Source organism: Perna viridis, chromosome 2 (genome assembly GCF_037379345.1).
Source record: "Perna viridis isolate PV_CMFRI_1.1 ecotype Kerala chromosome 2, ASM3737934v1, whole genome shotgun sequence".
Lineage (NCBI taxonomy): Eukaryota > Metazoa > Mollusca > Bivalvia > Mytilida > Mytilidae > Perna > Perna viridis.
Genome location: NC_142446.1, coordinates 11,527,259 through 11,548,865, shown reverse-complemented (window position 1 = coordinate 11,548,865; position 21,607 = coordinate 11,527,259). Strand labels below are relative to the sequence as shown.

Genomic DNA, 21,607 nt, shown 5'->3' with positions numbered 1-21,607 from the left:
AAGACATTATTAGTATATTTTTTGTATTTTTATGATGTAGAAATGAAAAATAGATTATTCTTTGAAAGTATTATTGTTTGCTTTGTACCAATTTTCCTGTTTTTCGTGGAACCAATTGGTAAACCATGAGATTTGGTTCCAATGAAAAAGAAATTTCCCGTTCGCTTGTATGATATTGTTGTCTAATCCACAAATTTAAGAATCTATGAACTGACATTTTTTCCCTAAACCATGAAAATTGGTACCCATGAATAAAAGTACTTTCACAGTATTTGTGTCATGCCAATACACAGATGTTAACACAAGGTAAAACAATGTCAGTAAAAGAAATCTTTACTTACATAAGTCACTATAATCAATAAATTTACCTCACTGACTAAATATTCAAACAGTCAACTGTAATTTTTGTTAATGCATCTGCTCATAATAATTATGTATTTCAAATTTACTGTTAGAGACAAACCATCTACAAAAGTTTGTTCCAATAAAACCTTCACTGTTCTTTATATCTATACGCAACTAAATGTTATTGAAAGGTTATTACTTTTCTGAGATTGTATGACCATGAAAAAGATTCTCTGATTTTAGGGTATTGTTAAATTTTTCTTTTCATCTAGATAAGGAAGATGAAAAGTCAGAATCAGACCTGAGGAGTGAGAGTAGAGCTTCTAGTAGAAGTTCTTCAAGAGCCAAAGCTAGAGCAGCAAGAAAACGAACATCAAAGGCCAGTGTGATCTCAGATAGCAAAGAGAAAAGCCAATCTTCAACCAAAGGCAGCAGGTAAAATTCCTTCAGTCATACATCAGGAAAAGGTCTGTACCCCTTGCAGTAGGTTAAATGCATTAGAGCAGAACTCAGAATAAGGTCTATATTGGAGGCAGTAAGTTAAATTCATCAGGGCATACATCAAAAATAATCAATACCAAAGTAAGCAGGACCGAACTCAGAAATAGGTTTTGACTGTCTTTGTTGCAAATTAGTCATATTTCTGCTTTGTTTGAGTTTGAAGAAAAATACAGTACTTGAAATAATAATACTTTTCCTCAACAAGTTAAAAGTACATTGAAATCATCTGTCCATCATTCTATCTTAACAAGTTTGGTTCTTCAAAGTGATGGGGCATTAATGGTATGCAATTTTGATTGTTGTCTGATTGGTGTTATGAAGAATTGGCCTGAAGCAGCTTGTCATAGAAGATGACTTATAGTATGCCTACAGGGTGTCATCCTGGTTTGCATACATTTAATTACCATACTAATTAAATAGTTAAATAAACAAAAAAGACAATGGGTTCATACACCTTGAAGACCTATAGTTTGTTTTAAATATGTACAATGAAATGCATAATATTTTTTTTTACCTGCAGAAAATTTATGTTGGCATTCTGTTGAGTTTTGTTTTTTGATTGCGTGTTTTATTTAATGTGTACATTTGTCTTTCATTTCTAATAATCCTATAAAAAATAAGTAAAACATTATTTTTTAATAAATATTTTAATAACAAAATCAACAACACAAGATAAGGGACAAGAGAATTCATTTTCAGATAGCTTGAATCACAACAAATAAAATAAATAATTTGCATATACTAAGAATACATATACAACATTTAAGACCCATTGTATCAGTTGCAGCATTAAAATAAATATAAAATCAGGTTAAATTATCAGAAATGACAAAGCATGAAATATATTACAATGTTTGTATCGTATAAAAGTTCACTAATTAAGATGCAGTAAGTGAGAAACGGCATCTGCGTAGTCTGTCACAGTCATAATCCGCTGCTGATATCTGTCTTTGAGTTGCTGTAGTTGTGTGTTGATGCGTCGGTAAACTGGTGTAGTGGAAGAAACATCCTTTGATGGTCACACCTGGAAATACAGTAGTGGCGGCGTTATTGGTGGCAATCTCGTAGTCGATGAATACAGTCTGAGGTTGAAGTACAATGTTGAGTTGGCGAGATATCTCTTTGATGTGGCTGTAGAATCTGATGTAGGTTGTCTGGTCTTTGCCTGGTAGTAAGCCAAATACTAGTGGAAACATGGAACCGTCGATCATAGCATGGATAGTGTATAGTTGATGAAACAGTATGGTTAATCCTGGTAGTTGAAAATATAAGCATGCGTTGGTGAATGTTGTCATCAGGCAGTAGAAATTGTTCCCCAGCAGTAGTTATACACCATTTGTCTTGGAGGTTGGTGTCTATGGTAGTTTTTGGTAACGCGGGTCTGGTCAGTGATCTCTGGTGGTAAAGTGAAGTTTTAATTGAGTAATATGTAGGTAGCTGCTCTACCATCTGCCTGGTATCGTCGTTCCACTCTGGTGTGCGTAGTTTCACTGCTTCCTCCTCGTAGATTGTTGGTACTGGTGTGACCTCGGATTTAGATCGGTCTTTCATTGTCTGTATTACCCTCATGACATCAATTTTGGATTGGTTGCTTGGGTGGTTGTGTTGGTATCCACGTTTGACCAGATGGCCATCATGCGTGTTGACTGTAGCAGGACATGTCTTGATGACACATCACCAATATATGCGTGTGTTGCGTTGACTTCTGATGCTGTAGCGATCCCCATCTAAGACTAAGCTGTCTTTGCCAAACTTGTTTTTAACAAGTTCAAGTGCTCGTAGTTGTGCGAATGCCATTTTTACTTGGAAGCTTAACATTAAGGAATGTAATAAATTTCAGCAGACATTAATTAAGGATAAACTATAAAACTAACTTTACAGTTTTATTTTTTTTATTTCATTAAGTTCATAATTTATTATGTAAATAATTGTATTTTTGTACTATAATTCCAATATTGACAACATGTACTAAAATAAAATATTACATAATGAAATATTTCATTTAAAACATCATCAAGTTTATTTTGATATTCTCATAACAATATCTTAAGATTTTAAGTACAATTCTTCGGGTAAAATACAGGTGCAATTAAGGTGACCAATAAAGAACAGACTATAATGATTAAAACAACAATTTCGTCTTTGTTTATTTAAACCTGTAATCAAATGTATGCAAACCAGGATTAAACCGCCTACAGAGCATTTAAGGTGTGTACCCCAGGTAGCTCTTGCCTCGGGGTTGTGTCGCCATAGGAGGGAAACATGACCACTGACCATATTGGGGCAATGTTTGTAGAAGGTACTATATTTTGCTTCTGTTACTTTCATACTAGGTTTCATAGGGTAATTACAGATGGCAAAGAAGTAGAATTGTGCATTTTTTTTAAGCAGGGGTATTACTAGTGAGCTATTGCTCACAGATTTCTTGTTGCATATGAGTTGAGATTGATGAATTTACACAAATATATGATGCTGTTAATGTTAAAATAGCAAAAAACTGTGCAATATTTTCTCGTTTTTCAGCATTTTTTACAGATTTTTCCAAATTTGATAAAGTTTGAGGGCTTGTATGACTATATTTTTAAAAATTATTACCATAAACTAATCAAAACGATTGAAAGATACATCAAAGAGTTGGACAAACATCATACAACTTTTGATTTTATGGCAAATTTTTGCCCTTACTGGACCTGCTCCTTTTCTGCCCCTCATAACAAATGTATTTCTCCCACTTTCCAGTGGCAGTCAGTATTTTGTTTTGCATTGTTATCCATCCCATATTTTCTTTTTCAAATTAATTTTTGTTTTAATCCTGATTATATATGAAATACTTGGGGCCTGAAACAACAATTAATCAATCCAGTTCAGTGTAACTTGGAATTTTTCAGTACATGAGAATATCTCAGATCTCCATGATGGGAATAATCTGAAATTTGGCATGCAGATTCAGCCCAATGAATTGTATGTTGTTTGGTTGTTGACTTTTATCAAATTCCTGTGAACAGAAAGTAGTAACAAAGCATTACAATGCATGCAACTTTATGTTAAAGAAGGTCAATTTTTTCACTACTGTTTTTACAGGAACTTTTATCGTTTCAACAGCTAACAATGTCAGTGTAATAAATCTATTGGAAAACACAATTTGGCACACATCCTTTTTATACTTAACCAATGTTTAGTAAACTTAGTAGGAATGGTGTAAGGAGGCATCTTCTTTATCAATTGATATGGTCACCAGATTTCTGTTTATCCAGGTGAGCAATTCAGGCTCTTTAGAACATCTAGTAAATACATCTTAAATGCAAGAAATTCTGAAACAAATGCAGTGTGAGAAAAAGATATTGAAATGTATCCTCCCCACCCCTGACTTCCTGATGCATGTTTGTAGTAAGAGGCAGCTGTCATTATCTTTATTACTGTTATGCATAAGCTTTTTATAGTATTATAGTATAGATTTTTGTGATTATTGCTGTAGTGTCTATTCTATGTCAGAGTAAGTAGAAAAAACAAAGCACCCATTGTGACACTGTTTCACTGGGCTTAATAATTTTGGCACTAAACTTCACAACTTGTTGACAAAGAAATTCAAACATGTAAATTTATTTCACTATGTGCACTGCATTACACTTTCATACACAGTTTGTCATTTGTAGTAAGTAAATTTTTGACAAAAAAAGATCTGAATATAATTGGCTTATAACCTTCTACACAAATGTTTCTTGTTAAATTTTATGAAATATGCAAGTTGATATATGATAGTCTTAAAGCTGTACTTTGATGAAAATACATTTTTCTATTCCCAAGTAAATTTTGATGTAAAAAAGTGATGTTTTTCCACATGTTGTGTCCTATCTTAAAGATACCTTTTAAAACTGCTTGATAACTTTTCTTTTTAAAAGGGTAGTGCTTTTTCACACGTCACACTATATCTCAAAAATATCTTCTTTGAAATGCTCTAATTATTATACAGCTGGTCTACTGGTCTGCATGCCTTCAAAGTTTGGCCAGGTTGCACTCATGCAAAAAGGCTTATGAAATGATAATTATCAGTTGGGCGCCACTCTAAAAGGATGGTTTTTCGCATGTCCCACTATGTCTTAAAAATAGTACAGTTGCTTCAATCTTGGAAAGGATTTAAATTATGATGATCTTAGAGTCCTGATACTTTTTGATGAAAAATTAATTTATTTTGTTTTTGGTAATGGCAGTTGTTCAGTTTGCTTCCTGGTGAGGAAAGTCGTATCATGTATTCTTGGTGCAGCTGTTTATTTGGATGTATACAAATTTTGTCTTCAATAGCAGTTTTTTGGTTATAAGAAAAACAAAGATATATAGATTCTCTTTCAGTCTTGAGGGATTACAAGATTTCTTCACTCAAGATAGTTAAATCTACAATTTAACAATGGAGAGTGGAGAAATCTTGTAATATCCATCAGCATTAGAGGAGAATCTGTTTCTTCCATGAAATCTGTAGAAAACTCCGAAATGTAAAATGGCGGGAAAACTCACACAGAAATTTAATCACCACCTGGTAGTTAAAAAGTCATGTGCATTTTTAAATCTAACAATGGGAGAAACTTACTACACTGTATGTTTCTTTATTAGATTCCAAAAAAAAAAAATTAAAGGTTACTTCTGAACCATTGGTTTTGATATTGGATAAATGAAAATACACCAGGTCGTATGATATTCTTCTGTGAAAATGAATGCATAAAAGAAATTTAAGTTTGTACCAGTAATAAAGATTATATGTTTATTAAGTGTTATATAACAAACAAGTAATGTATATACATGTATATCTATATCAATATAGTGTTGAGAGAGAACCTGATCGAGTACTGTACCTAATGAGGAACCCAACCCAGTTATTAAATCTATTAGGAAAATTATTTGTGTTTGCCTACACATGGAGTATTGGTGGAAACTTTCATCGACAAGAGGATATTGATGATGATGATAATGTAAATAGACGAGGACAGGACAAAGTTGAAAGGGATATCAATATATGTAATGAGTTTGACAACTTCATGAGGGAACTTTTTGAAGTAGAACCACCTCTTGGTAAGCTTTATTGCCTCTTCACCACCCAACAGTGAAGTTACTGTTTGTCCTTCTATCTATAATACTATTGTGAAAACTTGAGATTTAAGGATATTAAGGTAGATCATATCTAATATTTCTAGTAGATGAATTTTGCTATTTTTTTGTAAAGATAGCCAGAATTTTAATTTAAAAAACATAGGTCATCAGACTTGAGATAATTGTGACCTAATTTGACACTTTTTGACAACACTTCGTATGGATTCTGTAGGGAATGTCAACTTCTTTGCAAACTATTACAGAACTGGTATATAAAGTTTCTTTTAAATTTAAAGAGAACATTTAACTGATATTCTTCATCCTGGAAGGTTTGTTGTGCCTTTGATATATTCACCATATCCATTCTCGCTATATTTCATATTTGAAGAGGAAATTTGGGGTCATCAAACTTTTTTTTCTTGTAATACCAAAAAAACTAAAATTCTCATTACATTTCTATAGAACATTTGCACACCAATTATTTCCCCTTGGAAAAGGCTTTTGTAAATTTACCATACGAATATTTATTTTAAAAAGTTCTCTTTAAACATTTATAACAAATTTATTTTTACATCATTTCAAACACTATTAGTTAATTGAAAATGATTTTGCAAGATGACAGAAAAGAATGCTCTGTGTATTTTTGCTTGAGTTACTTGTAATTCATTTCAGTTGAACTATGTATCTTAAAAAAGTTAAATATTATGAGTGAAAAGTTTATGAAATCTCACATGGAATCAAGAAATCAATATTATAAATGACATGTGTTTAAATTGAACCAATTTCCTTCTAATATACTCATTCTTAAGTTGCTAATAATTATATATTACTACACCACCTTATGCTGCTGATCAGTGCCGTAAAACCATCAATTCTCATTTCATACAAGATCAAAATGTGCCTCTTAAATTTCATACACATGTGTTCTACATGGGTTTTTTTGCTTGTATGAGAATGGGAAGTTTACATGAAATGATCAGTTAGCATAGAACTTAATGTTATATTACTCAGTCTCTGATTCAGACACAGGTGCACATTACAATTGACTATATAGGTCATAAACATTATCAGGGCCCATAAATATGGGCCCTGTTAAGGCTAAAAACCACTAATTCCACTTTCCATAGGCTTCTATGCTAATTTCACAATATTCAATGGCTTCTCTGGACTTTACCTTAACTTTAACCTGCAGAGGACTATATATCAGCATGATTCTACATATGTCAGCTCACAATCCTCAGAATGGCATGTGGGGTTAGCAGACTTGCAGTGCAGTACTGGTCACCGGAAGTGAAGGGTCTATAAATAGCATGGGAAATCCCAGTGTTTTCACAAGATAGGGGTATATTTAAAAATCATTATGGAGATTAGGCTTCACATCACAAGAAGCAAAATGCACCTATAAAATGTACAGAAATGTTTTTCCTTTCAGAAACTGTTTAAATTTTTTAAATAAGATGAGAACTTTTTTCACAGCACTATGAGGAACAGGGGTAATTTCTGCGTAGGACTATTTTTGCGTACGTTCCAAATGCTCATTGGTTGAATTGGTGGTCTGTAACCTTAATGTTTATGATCTATATAGTCATTGCCACTGGTTTAATCTGGTTCCTAATCTTGTTCCCTGGTCAATATCATAAGCAACCCAAACCAAAGTTTGCTAAAAATTTGAGAGAAACTTGTGGAATGAAAACATTACCCACACTTCCTGGTAACCAGTTGTTTTGATTGAAAAACATTTGGGTCATCATGGTTACAAAAGAGTAATCATATCAAGGGAACCAAGATTCTAGCAGCAGTTACTCAGTTTTAGAGCATTCTCATTCGTGCCATTTCGGATGTTGAAAGCAAGCCAAAATCAGTGACAGTGAATATTTAACAATTAGTAACTTTGAAGACTTCAGTCTTTGATTTTGTATCCATGTCTTAAACTGTAATACAAATACTATTAGCACAAAAATATGTTTAGAATGAAGGAAGATTGTTGTTATAATTACAGGGGTCAGATTACCAACAGGTAATAGAAGTATTTATGGATACTTCATTGATATGGAGTCGGGTAACTTTGTACCATGGGATACACTTGTTCCAACTACTCGCTGGTTGATTGAGAGAGGGGCTATCATTACTATTGGTGAAACAATGGGAGTATCTTCAGGACATAAGAAGAAGCGAGAAGAACAAGAGATAACACCAACTGTAGATATTGTTAGATTCTCATTTTTATGTGGGCTATTGTTACTCAATAGAAGAGCTGTCCTCTTGACAGGTTAGTATTGACTTACTTTAGATACACATTAAAGTAAAGATTTGGTGGTATGGGATTTGCAGAGCTCAGGACTACAACATTGACAAAAAGTTGAAAGTCTCAAAGATCAAGAATTTTGCTGGATGTTGCCTCCTCAATTTGTCATCACCAATGGTCATTTTCATCAATGAAACTACTTCATATCCATGTAGTGTGTTGATAACACCTGGTCAGAATATTTAAAAAAAAAAACAATTGTAACAAAATGCCTTTAAGAAATAACTATAATCTTTTTGATTTTCCTAACTGATCCACTTATAGACTTTAATGGCTTTTTTTTGGACATTGTAAGTCCGTATGCAGTTCTCATTTAACAGCATTTTCACAAATCAGTTTTGAAGCATTTTTGTACAGACATTTGACCTTTTACTTTTTAGATTATGAACACCTTTTTACAGTTTTCAACATCAATTGATAATGATTTTTTTTTTAAAAGATACAACCTTTTTTTAACAGTGGGAGAATATTTTTAGCAACAGATAGCCAAAATATAATATTAGGCTATCCGAAAAAAAATGATTTGTATAGATACCCCCAAAAAATTAGACCTCAATTTTGAAGGAAAGTTGGTCTGGACTTTATCAAACATTATCATGATTGAAAACAAATGATGTTCAATGATTACAGTGACTTTGATACAGACATTATCATGATTGAAAACAAATGATGTTCAATGATTACAGTGGCTTTGATACTGACATTTTCATGATTAAAGACAAATGATGTTCAGTGATTACAGTGACTTGATACAGACATTTTTATGATTGAAGACAAATGATGTGATACTGACGTTATCATGATTGAAGACAAATGATGTGATACTGACATTATCATGATTGAAAACAAATGATGTTCAATGATTACAGTGGCTTTGATACTGACATTTTCATGATTAAAGACAAATGATGTTCAGTGATTACAGTGACTTGATACAGACATTTTTATGATTGAAGACAAATGATGTGATACTGACGTTATCATGATTGAAGACAAATGATGTGATACTGACATTATCATGATTGAAAACAAATGATGTTCAATGATTACAGTGACTTTGATACAGACATTATCATGTTTGAAAACAAATGATTTTCAATGATTACAGGGACTTTTATACCGACATTATCATGTTTGAAAACAAATGATGTTCAATGATTACAGGGACTTTTATACCGACATTATCATGTTTGAAAACAAATGATGTTCAATGATTACTGTGACTTTGATACTGACATTATCATGATTGCAGACAAATGATGTTCAATGATTACAGAACCATAGCCACTTGTACTATAGTAATTATTGTGAAGAACATTTAAATTTGTCTTTACAGGTGAATCAGGAGTAGGTAAATCAGCCCTGATTAACTACATGTTAGGTAAACTATCCCAGGATGGAGGTACCAGTACAAAAAGTAATACTATTTTGGGCAGTGTTCTCAGTTATTCTTCAAAACATTCCTCCCTACTCGAGAATATATCTAACCTCACCAAGTTTGGAGAAGAAGAAGAGAATAAAGATTTAGATGTACTGATGGGATCCTCTAAACCTAAGGTCACCTCTGGAATCCTTTACTCCATGATACAGTGTAGTGCTCAGACAACATCAGCAAGATTACAGGATAACATCATGCTTAAACTAATGAAAAAAGGAAAGGATACACTAGGGGCTCCTAGAGGAAGAAGAAAGTTTGTGTTTGTTGATGATGTCAATATGCCAGCTCCAGAAGAATATGGTGCTCAGCCTCCACTGGAACTACTAAGGCAGTTTTTAGAACTTGGTGGATTCTATGATACAAAAAGTCTCTCCTGGAAGGTATGAGGATAGGTCACTATGTAAAAAATGTCTCATTGATTTTATTGGTTATATGTTTTTAGCTCACCTTGTCAAAGGCCATGTGAGCCATTGCCATCACTTGGCATCCATCGTCATCGTTATCAATTTTTCCAAAATTTTCTCCTCTGACACTACTTGATCAATTGGAACCAAATTTTGTATGAATGTTTCTTGGGGTATCCTACATAGAACTGATATGGGGATTTTTGATTCATCAAAAAAAAACATGGCTTTCGTTACTAAAAATAGAACATAGTAGTCAGACAGTAGTTTTTCTCATATTATATTTCCAAAACCAATAGGTTTAGCCAAATTCTTTTAATTGCTGAAAGGATTCTTATTATAAGGCCTACAAAAGTCTTGAAAGGATCAAAGTTGTCAGATGACTCCTTGTAAGAGTTATTGTCCTTAAAAGGTGAAAAATGATGTTTTTTTTGGTTTTTTTTGTTTTGTTTTTTTTTACAGTTTTCAGCCAATATTTTGAAAACTATGAATGATAGAAAGAAACTTTCAATTTCTAAAATGATTCTTATGATAAGTCCTTCCAAAATCTTGTAGAGTCAAAATTGTTGGACAACTCCTTGTTGAATTTATTGCCCTTGAAAGGCAAAATTTAACCAGATGAGTGATTAAGGCTTCAGGAAGCCTCTTGTTATATTTTCTTGTGGGAGTAAACAGTAATCATTATGTCTGTCTGTGTCTGTTTGTCTATCAACATCTGTAACTATAACTCCTCTTAATCTGCCCATCAAAGTTTGATGAAACTTGAAAGAAATGTTTATGTACATGGAGTAATACAATTGGAAATTAAGGGAGATAATCCAACTTAAGGGTTTAACATGTTAAAAACTTGTAAGAATAACTCCTCCTTAACCTTTCACTAGATTTTGATGTAACATTTTAGGAATGTTAGGCATCAAATATATGTGTGTTTAAATGAATGATATTATTTTCGATGCCTCCAAAGAAGGTTTTACATGTTTAAATGAATTATTGTATAACATAAATACAAAATAGTAAGTACATTCAGAGATCACCAAAAGGTCTTCAACAAGTGTAAACACACCTTTATGTAAGCTCTGAATTATGTATACTAAAGTATGTTCTAAAATTTCTTTTTATAATTTTCTTTCTATAAAGTTATATGGTGGTCCTCAAACTTTATACTGAAGAATATTATTGAACATTGCAGACAATATTTGATGTGACTGTGGTAGCAGCTTGTGGTCCTCCTGGTGGTGGTAGAAACCCTATTAGTCCAAGGCTGTTGAAAAACTTCTGGTTAGTCTTTAGTGCTCATATATTTCTGATTAGGTAGAAAACAAATAATTCTGAGGCCGAAGAAAGTAAAAAACATAAAAGGATAATGTTTCTGTATCTAACAGGATCAGAAACTAAACTACTATGGCAAAACACATGAGCCTCCTCATTGGGGGTTTTGATTTTATGATTTCTTGGCCATTTTTGAGTGACTATTTGATTACTAGCCTGGAAGTTTTAATAATTACTTGATTATTTAAGTTTATATTTGATTACTAAAGAAATTAGTTCTGTTTAATAAAGCCAATATTTTTAAATGATTATGTGAATATATTGCTGATATAATTACTGGGACTTCCCATGAAGATCCTTCATACATTATGATATCTTTTTCATGAATACATGTTAACTTTGAAAATATGAACGATACATATCCTAACTTATCTCTCTAGCATAAAAGGAAATCTGTTCAAATATCAAGTTGTTCTAGTGGTGAATGTGGTGATTCAAAGTGATAACTGAAAACACTACTTTTATACAGTAGCCTTCAGATATTCAAGTGAAGTAGAAATAGATAAAAAATGATTCCTTTGAATGTCATTTCTTTCCAAATTTAAGAGTAATGTAACAGTATCAGTAATTAAAGTATATTTTTATTGCAGTATGTTTGCCATGCCACTTCCTTCAACAAGGTCTTTACAACACATCTACCAAGTACAGCTTGGCAGGTTTTTCCAAGAGGGAGAATTTGCATCTGAAGTGAAGGACCAGTTACTTCCCCTTGTATCAGCTAGTATTGCTGTATATTACAGAATGGGAAACAACATGCTACCAACTCCTGCCAAATCACACTACACATTCAACCTTAGGGATTTATCAAAGGTTAAAATCCATACACATTAAGCTTTAATTAAACTCAGTGGGTGTTTATTCTAAACATTCCTTAAAGTAGGTCATAAAAATATAATTAAATCGCTATGTGGAATGTAATATTTTTTTTATCCCTTAGTCACCTCTGTAGAAGTACCCCAAAAAACACTTTAACCTGTTTTTCATGGCAGATTTACTCTTGCTATTTTAGAAGATCTGTAATGCAAAAATTAAATATATGGCATAGATATTTTCTTGCTGATGGTATATACATGTATTTGCTATACACTCAACAATAGAACAAATACTAAAAGTATAAAATAATTCACCTGGATAAAAATATGTTTCAGCACATCTCTTGAAAATTTCCTTCCTGACCTGACAGAATTGAAAGTTGAATATCACAAAATATCAACTCAGGTTATTTTAATTCAAAATGATAACAAACTAGCCTTGGCAGGTTTGTTATGATATTGTAGTAAATAAAGCAGGTTGATATTTTCCAACATTCAACCTTCACTTATTATTATACCTATAAGTAATCCAGAGAATTCTACAGGCCCACAAGACTTTTACTGTCAATTTATCTTTTTAGGTAATCCAGGGAATTTTACAGGCCCACGAGTCTGTTATTGTCAGTAGAGACAATGTAGCAGGACTGTTTGCCCATGAGGTGACAAGAGTGTTTCATGACAGACTAATATGTCAGGAAGATAGAGTATTATTCTACCAGTTTTTGGCTGATAATCTTCATGATTACTTTAAGGTATTACACTGTTGCTAAGTCTGAGATGATTAGTAGAAATTTAGGGAGAGCTTGAACTGCAATCCCCTTTTTGGTTTTTTAGAGGAATTGGGGAAAAAACATTCACTTTTCTAGACTCAATGTGTCATATTATGTACTTAGCTTATAGGAAATGCAAGTACATGTAGTATCTCCCATCTGTTCTGTTGCTGAACCTCGCTACGTTCTGTTATGTCATCAGGTGTATATGTAAAAATGTCATACTAAAGTATGATATGAAGTCACATATTTCATATTTTCTTTTATTAAGAGTGAGTTATTTCAATTAAATAAGCATATTTCTTCTTCATGCATGATTGGTTATTCACTTCAATGGCCACAGCAACACTTTTTACAACTGAAAATTCCATGTACATGTAACTATCATAATCATAGATTGATGCCTCAGCCATAGATAGAGCTGATTAAAGGTGCAGATGTTTTGTTTTTGCTTCATTCCATTCATTTCCAACAATATATTTCCAGAACAACAATTTAATATAAGAAATATGGTTAAAACTAACGTCTATTGACTTTGAATATTGAAATTTACCAACATGTCAAATTGTAAGTCTGATACTGTAATTTGCAATGTCGTTTTCATTGAATTAGGCAAAATGAAGAATTTTCAGATTTCTTGTGGTTGGAATTAAAAGAATTGAACACTATTTTCCCATAATTTACTGATGTGTAAGATAAAAAAGGGTGTTTAATTCTTTATTATGGCAGCAAAAGTGGCAAATATGTTTGTATTATCAAATTTGGTTTGCTTGACCTGTAACATGCCTTAACATAGGATCAGGACAACATTGGTAACATTACACACATCAATCTAGGTACTGTGAAAACACAGTTTTTAATTGTCCCTCACAACACTTCGCGAGGGGATATGGAAATGCTGGGTGTCCGTCTGTTCATGTGTCCATCTGTCCTTCTAGGTTTTCTGCACTTTTTTTTAAAGCTCCTACCAAATAAGTTTGTTTTTGGTATGTAGCCTTATTATGAAGAGTTACAGATTAAGGTTTGGTTATGGTTGAATGATTTTTAAAGAAGTTATGGCCCTTGGACTTAGAAAATTTCTGTGAATTTAAAGTTTGAAATGTATCTTTTTATGGGGGGGGTATTGGAATGCTCTTCTTTTATTTTACTTCATTTCAGGACTAAAAAATCTTTTTGCTGATAATTAAGGTAGAGCCTGTTTTTTTTTTTATTTAAAGCTTTTGATACATTTTCTATTTACAGTTTTGCAGGGTAAATATTTTAACCTGGCTGTACTTATAACTATAACTTTTGATTCAACTCTGCAAAGTTACCTTGATTTATGCTATCAATGTCAGGAATTAGTTTATCTTGATATTGTGGAGTTTTAAATAGGTGCTTTGCCAATTTTTGGTTATTAGTCATAATTTGTGTTTTTGATTAAACTACTCTAAGGGAAATAACACCATTTTGGGACAATCAAAAGCATCTCTCTCTTTAAAACATACAGATATCTGTGAGTATCATATACACTGATTTTTTGACGAAAGTGGCTGAAAGCAAGACTTAGGTTTTGCTTTTCCGACAATGGCAGTGACGGCATCCAAAAACTAAACGTTAAGTTTTCTGACAAGTTCATTTAAGCATGAACCCCTTATGCTAGGTCAGTGATATGTGGTGTGCAGATGCATTGCCATCATTGCATCACAAGTTCATGCCAATTTTACACATATACCCCCGCAGTCTTGGTTTGTTGACTTAGAAAATTCAATATTAAAGTTTAATGTTAAGTTTTCTGATAAGTTCATTTCAACATGAACTCCTTATGCTAGGTCAATGATATTGGTGTACAGATGCATTATCATCATTGCATCACAAATTCATCCCAATTTTACACATGTACCCCCACATTTATGGTTTGTTGACTTAGAAAATTTTTTGTTAAAAGTTTTCTTTTAGTTCATGTAGACATTTTTATTTGAATTGCATATTTACCTAAATCCCTACTGTCTCATTGTGATGCAATAAAAAAAAATTAATCCTCAGGTACTCACATTTTTGCCATTCATAATCACATGTTATTTTAAAAAGAATTTTACACTTGAAGTATTTCACATCTTTAATTTGTCAGATTTTCCAAATCCTCAGCCCTTTCCTATTTCATAATATTATATACATTTAGTCATCAACAATGTTGTAATTATGTGACCACTTTTTATACCCTGCCATATAATCCAAATTTTCACCTTTTCTGCTAACTGACAGCATGGAGGCAAATTACACATGTAAACAATATTCATACACTTCTGCCGTAAATTGCAAATATGATTTTAAAGTACACATTCTCAGCTTCATTTTGACTACTTTTGGTGGTGAGTATATAGGCTGTCTTTTGTAGGATGCTTGGCAATGATAAATTAAAATGGTCTCCCTATATTATTATCCCATACTACGTAGGTAACGTTTTATTCAGGTGAGGTTTTATTGGGATTCTTGCAGGTGAAGTGGTCTCCAGAGCAACTAATGTCTGAACAGATTTTGTTTGGCGATTTCTTTGATGTTGGTGACAAATCAACAAGTCGTGTTTATCGTGCTATCAGTGATAGAAAAAAGTTATGCCAAGTTCTTGAGGAATACTACATGAGGATGAGCTTTGGAAACACCAAGGTATTTAATATATAAAACTTGATTGACCTTTAATTATAAATTTATCTTTGAAAATATAACAATACAATTGTAATCTAACCTTTGTGCTCAGTTTATATATATAGTATAGATGTCTTTTACAACTTTTTATATACCCAAACACTATATAAACATGATATTACAATGTTTAAAGTTTGCTTTTCTTTACTATGTCAGTATTTCTTATTAATGTTTTGGTATTTTTACTTCTGATTTAAAATCAATATGACCTATTATCCACTTACAGTCTTGTTAAAAAAACATTTAGTAATGGGCTTATGTGTTTCTATTAATTCAGTCTGTCACATTATTTCCAGTACTTTTATATAGCAGAAGAAATGGTATACACACAAATGTTACAATTTGATAACAACTTATCATTGCATTTTCACATTTTTGTTCACATTGATGTTGGTATGTGATACACAGGAAACACTTATGGTTAATGTTATATAGGCTATACATACAAATATTTCAGATTCACAATCAAAACAAAGAGGTCTAATTACTGTACATTTTATGGCTTAACATCTTATATCTTTCTTTTTACTGCTCTATCAAACATAATATATGTTACTTTCTATAATTATCAGTAATGAGTAAAACTGATTTGTTTTTAAAGTTGATATACTTTTGTACTTGCAACAATTTTACAATTATATCAGTCTCTAGTCTTTGAAGCATGGTTTTTTACCTTTTATTTCATAATTAAGAAATCAACTGCTGAAAGTGTTATATCAAAGGAAGTAAGTTGTGTTTTCTTCCTCCGTAACAAGCATGGGTTTTTATAACTAAAAATAACAACTGATTACAGGACATGTCTTAAGTAATCTGAGAGTCACTCTAAATCTTCTACCAAATCACATTTTTTTTATATTCCCACTCAACAATTTTTTTATTAGATTCACCTTGTTACTCTTTCCTAAAATCATGCTGTCTGTCTGTCTGTTGAAATTCTGTTGTAATTATCTCAGTTCCAAATAGATGGATTAATTTTAAACTTTGGTATGTTGATTAATATAGATATTGCATACATTGTATGCAATTTTTGGTGCTGTACCATATCAACTTCTGCTTCCTAGGAATTTGCCATTCTTCATTATATGGAATGATAGAGAAAAATTTTGTTACAAAAATCTCAGGTCATGAAGGATTGATGTCTAATGGCTGTATTTAGATGTCAAACCTGTCAATAAGTATAATGTAGTATCTATATACTGTCCATCAATATCCTTTGCTCAAAATGATGCAATTATACATTAAATCACTGAAGAAGTTTCATGGGTGGTAAGATGGGTACTTCTGTGTATGTTAAATATGACAACAACAAAAATAAAAAACACTGGAAAGGATTTGCACAGTTTGGCTGTCTTACTCTTCAAATCAAAGTAAAATTTATTTTTTGGAATTTTTCCTATTCCCTTATTTATAATGATATAAAAGATTTCATCCCCAAACATATACTTTGTCATCGTTTAGTTTTGTGGATTTGTCATACTTGATGCTGTTGTTAATGACATCAACAATTTATCTCATAAAGCTTTGTTAATTACTTTGTTTATTAAATTTCCATCGTTTCCAAATTCAGTTTCATAGTCTTTGAAATTTTTAATTTTGAATTGTTGGACCATGAAAAATACTTACACCCCAATTTCAGTTACATATGACTGCAATTCTCTGAGCTCTAGATATCTTATTCTTAATTAATGGATGTAGGACATTTTAGCTCAAGGAAAATAGTTGACCTGATATTTTGTTGCTTCTGTCACCAGAAAATAGCTTTAGATATTAGTAAAGGAGAAGATTCTGTCTGTCTGTCTATCTATTGTCATGTCTTATGAGTGAGCACAACCCCTTCCAAATTGTACTAATGTGCCAAGTAATCTTAAAGATTTCACCTGTACATAGAAAATGTTAAAGTGTTCAGGACACATGTTAAATATTTGTGTTTTATGGTGTCTGTAATCATGTTTTGTTATTGACATATTATTATCCTATAATTATTCATCATTTGAGGTAGTCCAAATTAAACATCTAAGATATGAATAGTGCATTAGTTTTAGATTGTTTTGGACTTTTGGGTAGTGATTATAATATTATTGAAGGATATTTGTGTCGTGTTGTTTTTGAGCGTGTTTAATAATGACTTATAAGCCAACTAATATTCCTCCCTTACTTTAACATTAGCTTGGTGTTTACATCAGGGTAAGGTCGAGTTCTCTAGCACCCATAAATTATTGTAGAAACACACATTTGTTTGTGATTTTTAGTTAAATCCCTGTAGTAATTTATATCTTATTTTATTTTAAAAAAAATCAAATAGGAGATTTTTTTTCTAGAAGTGAGATCTTCCCTTTTCAGCTAGTTTGGAACTACAGATCAAAGTTTGTTTCCTTTCAGTCCATGGTAGTGAAGTGTTCTTATTGACTTTATAAATAAAATCCATACACTTTTGTGAAAATGTAAAATAAAAATATTATGTTCATGTACAAATGTAATGCATTAAAGTGTTAGTTGTTTATTTACAGAATTCGGTAAGTCTGTTGTTAAGACAGAAGGAAAATAATTTTCTCCCTGTCCCATGTATGTTCACATTATGGCTAACAATATAAAGTCTTTTATAAACAAATGTAATGTTTTTGCATTCTTTGTTCATAAATTTGAATGTTGAAATTAAATGTTTTTGATCAGACTGAAGGTAAAAGCATTTGAAGAAGACAGTAGCAATCACTATTCTCAACATGTTTGTTTGTAACTTTCACTTTTATAAAATATTATTGTTCATAAAGTTGATACATTGATTTCTTGTTGGATTAAAATTTGTTTGCTTGACAGATGCATTGTTTATTCTACTTTACTTTGTTTGCCCACACAGATGTTTAACCTTGTTAATTATTCTACTTTACTTTACTTTGTTTTCCCACACAGATGTTTTAACCTTGTTAATTATTCTACTTTACTTTACTTTGTTTGCCCACACAGATGTTTTAACCTTGTTAATTATTCTACTTTACTTTGCCCACACAAATTTTTAACCTTGTTGATTAATAATTATTTTAAGCATTTTTCAATTCCGGTATATGTCTTAATTTTTTGGTCAGACAAGCCACTTACCAAATAATTTTGAATTTGCCTGTTCTTACATTATGTTTAGAGTACATACTTATCTAGAAAGGACAGTTTCTATAACTTGTTTCATGGTTTGTAATAGTTTTTAAATATTTTATAGGCTAGTCAGATGGTATTCTTTAAAGATGCAGTAGAACATGTAACCAGAGCTGCTCGTGTGTTCCGACAGCCTGGAGGTCACATGATAATGGTAAGTAAAATAGATTTCTAAGGCTGCTCCTGTGTTCTAACAATCTGGAAGTCATTTGAAAATGGTAAGAAAAACATTTTACAAGAGCTGCACTTGTTTTTTGACAACCTGGAGGTCACCTGGAAATGGTAAGTAAAAAGGTTTACTAGGACTGCTAATGTGTTTCAACATCCTTGGAGTTACCTGATAATAGTTTAGATAATGAAAAAGCTTACATGAGCTGGTTGTGTTTTCTGACAACCTACATTTGATATTTTAATTCAAGGTTTTAACTAGATCTCTCATCATAAAAATCACCTTTTCCCAAAATTTTTGGATATCAAGTCATTTTTTTATGAAAAATTTAAATAGAATTTACTCTAAATTCTTTCCATCAAGGGGAAATAGTTGTAAAAGATGGAGGTAATCATTTACACCAACAAAAAGTCTTCATTTGGTTGAAGTTGTATGATGAGTGTTGTATATTGGGGGTTGGATCCCTGGCAAAGTTACAGCATAGTCATAGACACCAAAGTCACTGCTTTTCTACCAAGCATGGAATAGAGTAATGAATCACAAAATTTCTGCAATAGAATGGGGACTGGTTGGCTTGGAGTTCCAATCCAGCATGTCAGAGTATAAAAAAGTAAGGACTGTTTGATTGTTCTAAAAATACTTACAAAAGTCTTCATTATGTGGAAGTTGTATGAGTTATTCCACATAAAAGAAACATTTATTTGTGAGTATCAGTTTACATTGTTAGTCAAAATTTTATTGATTCATGCAGTTTTGAATTTGTGGGTTTTAGCATTCGTCAATTTTTTATCAGAAATTTTGCATTTGTTTGGAAATTAAAATTGATTGTTTGATAACACCAACAAAGCTATGGTACCTTTGGAATAATAGTCCTATACATATACATTCATTTTTGTATAGGCCAATAAAGCTTGATTTAATTTAGGTTCAGATGAAGCTTTGTTTTAATCAGGTATGTGTGATAACTATCTTATGTTTTACAGGTTGGTTTAGATGGAACAGGTAAACAGACAGTTGTACAGTTAGCCAGCCATATATCAGGATGTGAGCTGTTTAAGTTATCACTACATCGTGGTTATGGTACATCTGAGTTTAGAGATGATCTAAAGACAGTGTTTCAATTGAGTGGTGTTAAGGATACTAGAATAGTATTCCTACTGACTGATGCAGATATTGTTAAGGTAGCTATAGGGGAGGGAAAGTATTCCTACTGACTGATGGATATTGTTATGGTAACTATAGGGGAGGGGTTAGTATTCTTACTGACTGATGCTGATCCTGTTAAGGTAATTATAGGGGAGTGGATAGTATTCCTACTGACTGACATAGATGTTGTAAAAGTAAATAAAGGATATGGGATATTATTCCTACTGACTGATACACATATTGTTGAGGTTAGTATAGGATGGGTAGGGTGAAGTATTCTTACAGACTGATGCTGATATTGTTAAAGTTAGTATTAGGGAGGAGATAGTATTTCTACTGACTGATGCTGATGTTGTTAAGGTAACTATAGGGGAGGGGACAGTATTCCTACTGACTGACGCTGATATTATTAAAGTAATTATAGGGGAGGGGATAGTATTCCTACTGACTAATGCTGATATTGTTAAGGTAATTATTAGGAAAGGGTAAATATTCCTGCTGACTGATGTTGATATGGTTAAGGTAATTATAGGGGAGGGGATAGTATTCCTACTGACTGATGGATATTGTTTAGGTAATTATAGGGTATGGCATAGTATTCCTGCTGACTGATGCTGATACTGTTAAGGTAATTATAGGGGAGGGGTTAGTATTCCTATTGACTGATGCAGATATAGTTAAGGTAACTATAGAGGAGTTGATAGTATTTCTACTGACTGATGCTGATACTGTCAAGATTATTATAGCAGAGGGGTTAGTATTCCTACTGACTGATGCTGATATTGTTAAAGTAAATAAGGGTATGGGATAGTATTCCTACTGACTGATGAATATTGTTTAGGTTAGTATATGGTGGGTAGGGGTAAAGTATTCTTACAGTCTGATGCAGATTTTGTTGAGGTGAGTATAGGGAAGGGTGGATAGTATTCCTACTGACTACTGTTGAATTGCATCTTGACGAGACCATATATATTTGTGTATTGACAGGAGTCTTTCCTAGAGGATATTAACTGTATACTGAACTCTGGAGAGGTACCAGACTTGTTTGACCATGAAGAACAAGATGCTATTCGTATGGAACTGAAACAAGCAGCAGCACAGGCTGATATTCCTGATACTAAAGATTCTGTCTACCAATTCTTCATCAGTCGTGTCACGAGGAATCTACATATTGTATTAACACTAAGCCCTGCAGGTGGTAAGTTCCGACAAAGATGCCGTATGAATCCAGCATTTGTCAACTGTTGTACAATTGATTGGTATGATGAATGGGAGGAAGAAGCCATGTTGAGTGTAGCAGAAGTTTTCTTTGAAAATGCTGAATTTATAGCTGATAAAAGTTATGATCTAAAGGTAAGAACCTCTGTAGCCATTGTATGGTAAAACTTTGTATTATTTATTCTCAAGTTCTCACATTTATATACTGTCTGTTATCTATTTTTGTGATTCATAAATCTTACACAAATTGATCTTTTCTTGG

General features: G+C 32.3%; 1 protein-coding gene across 1 annotated transcript in view; it reads left to right on the top strand.

The window, feature by feature from the left end:
• LOC148623632 (dynein axonemal heavy chain 6-like) overlaps positions 1 to 21,607 on the top strand; it is a 115,513-nt gene that overhangs the window by 56,380 nt on the left and 37,526 nt on the right. The window contains exons 45-57 of the mRNA XM_088565584.1: positions 618 to 780; positions 4,322 to 4,339; positions 5,660 to 5,907; positions 7,925 to 8,194; positions 9,567 to 10,048; positions 11,262 to 11,350; positions 11,992 to 12,211; positions 12,795 to 12,965; positions 15,462 to 15,629; positions 16,361 to 16,393; positions 18,877 to 18,966; positions 19,965 to 20,162; positions 21,115 to 21,480. Coding sequence (XP_088421710.1) covers positions 618 to 780; positions 4,322 to 4,339; positions 5,660 to 5,907; positions 7,925 to 8,194; positions 9,567 to 10,048; positions 11,262 to 11,350; positions 11,992 to 12,211; positions 12,795 to 12,965; positions 15,462 to 15,629; positions 16,361 to 16,393; positions 18,877 to 18,966; positions 19,965 to 20,162; positions 21,115 to 21,480 — 2,516 coding nt within the window. The remainder of the gene's footprint in view (positions 1 to 617; positions 781 to 4,321; positions 4,340 to 5,659; positions 5,908 to 7,924; positions 8,195 to 9,566; positions 10,049 to 11,261; positions 11,351 to 11,991; positions 12,212 to 12,794; positions 12,966 to 15,461; positions 15,630 to 16,360; positions 16,394 to 18,876; positions 18,967 to 19,964; positions 20,163 to 21,114; positions 21,481 to 21,607) is intronic.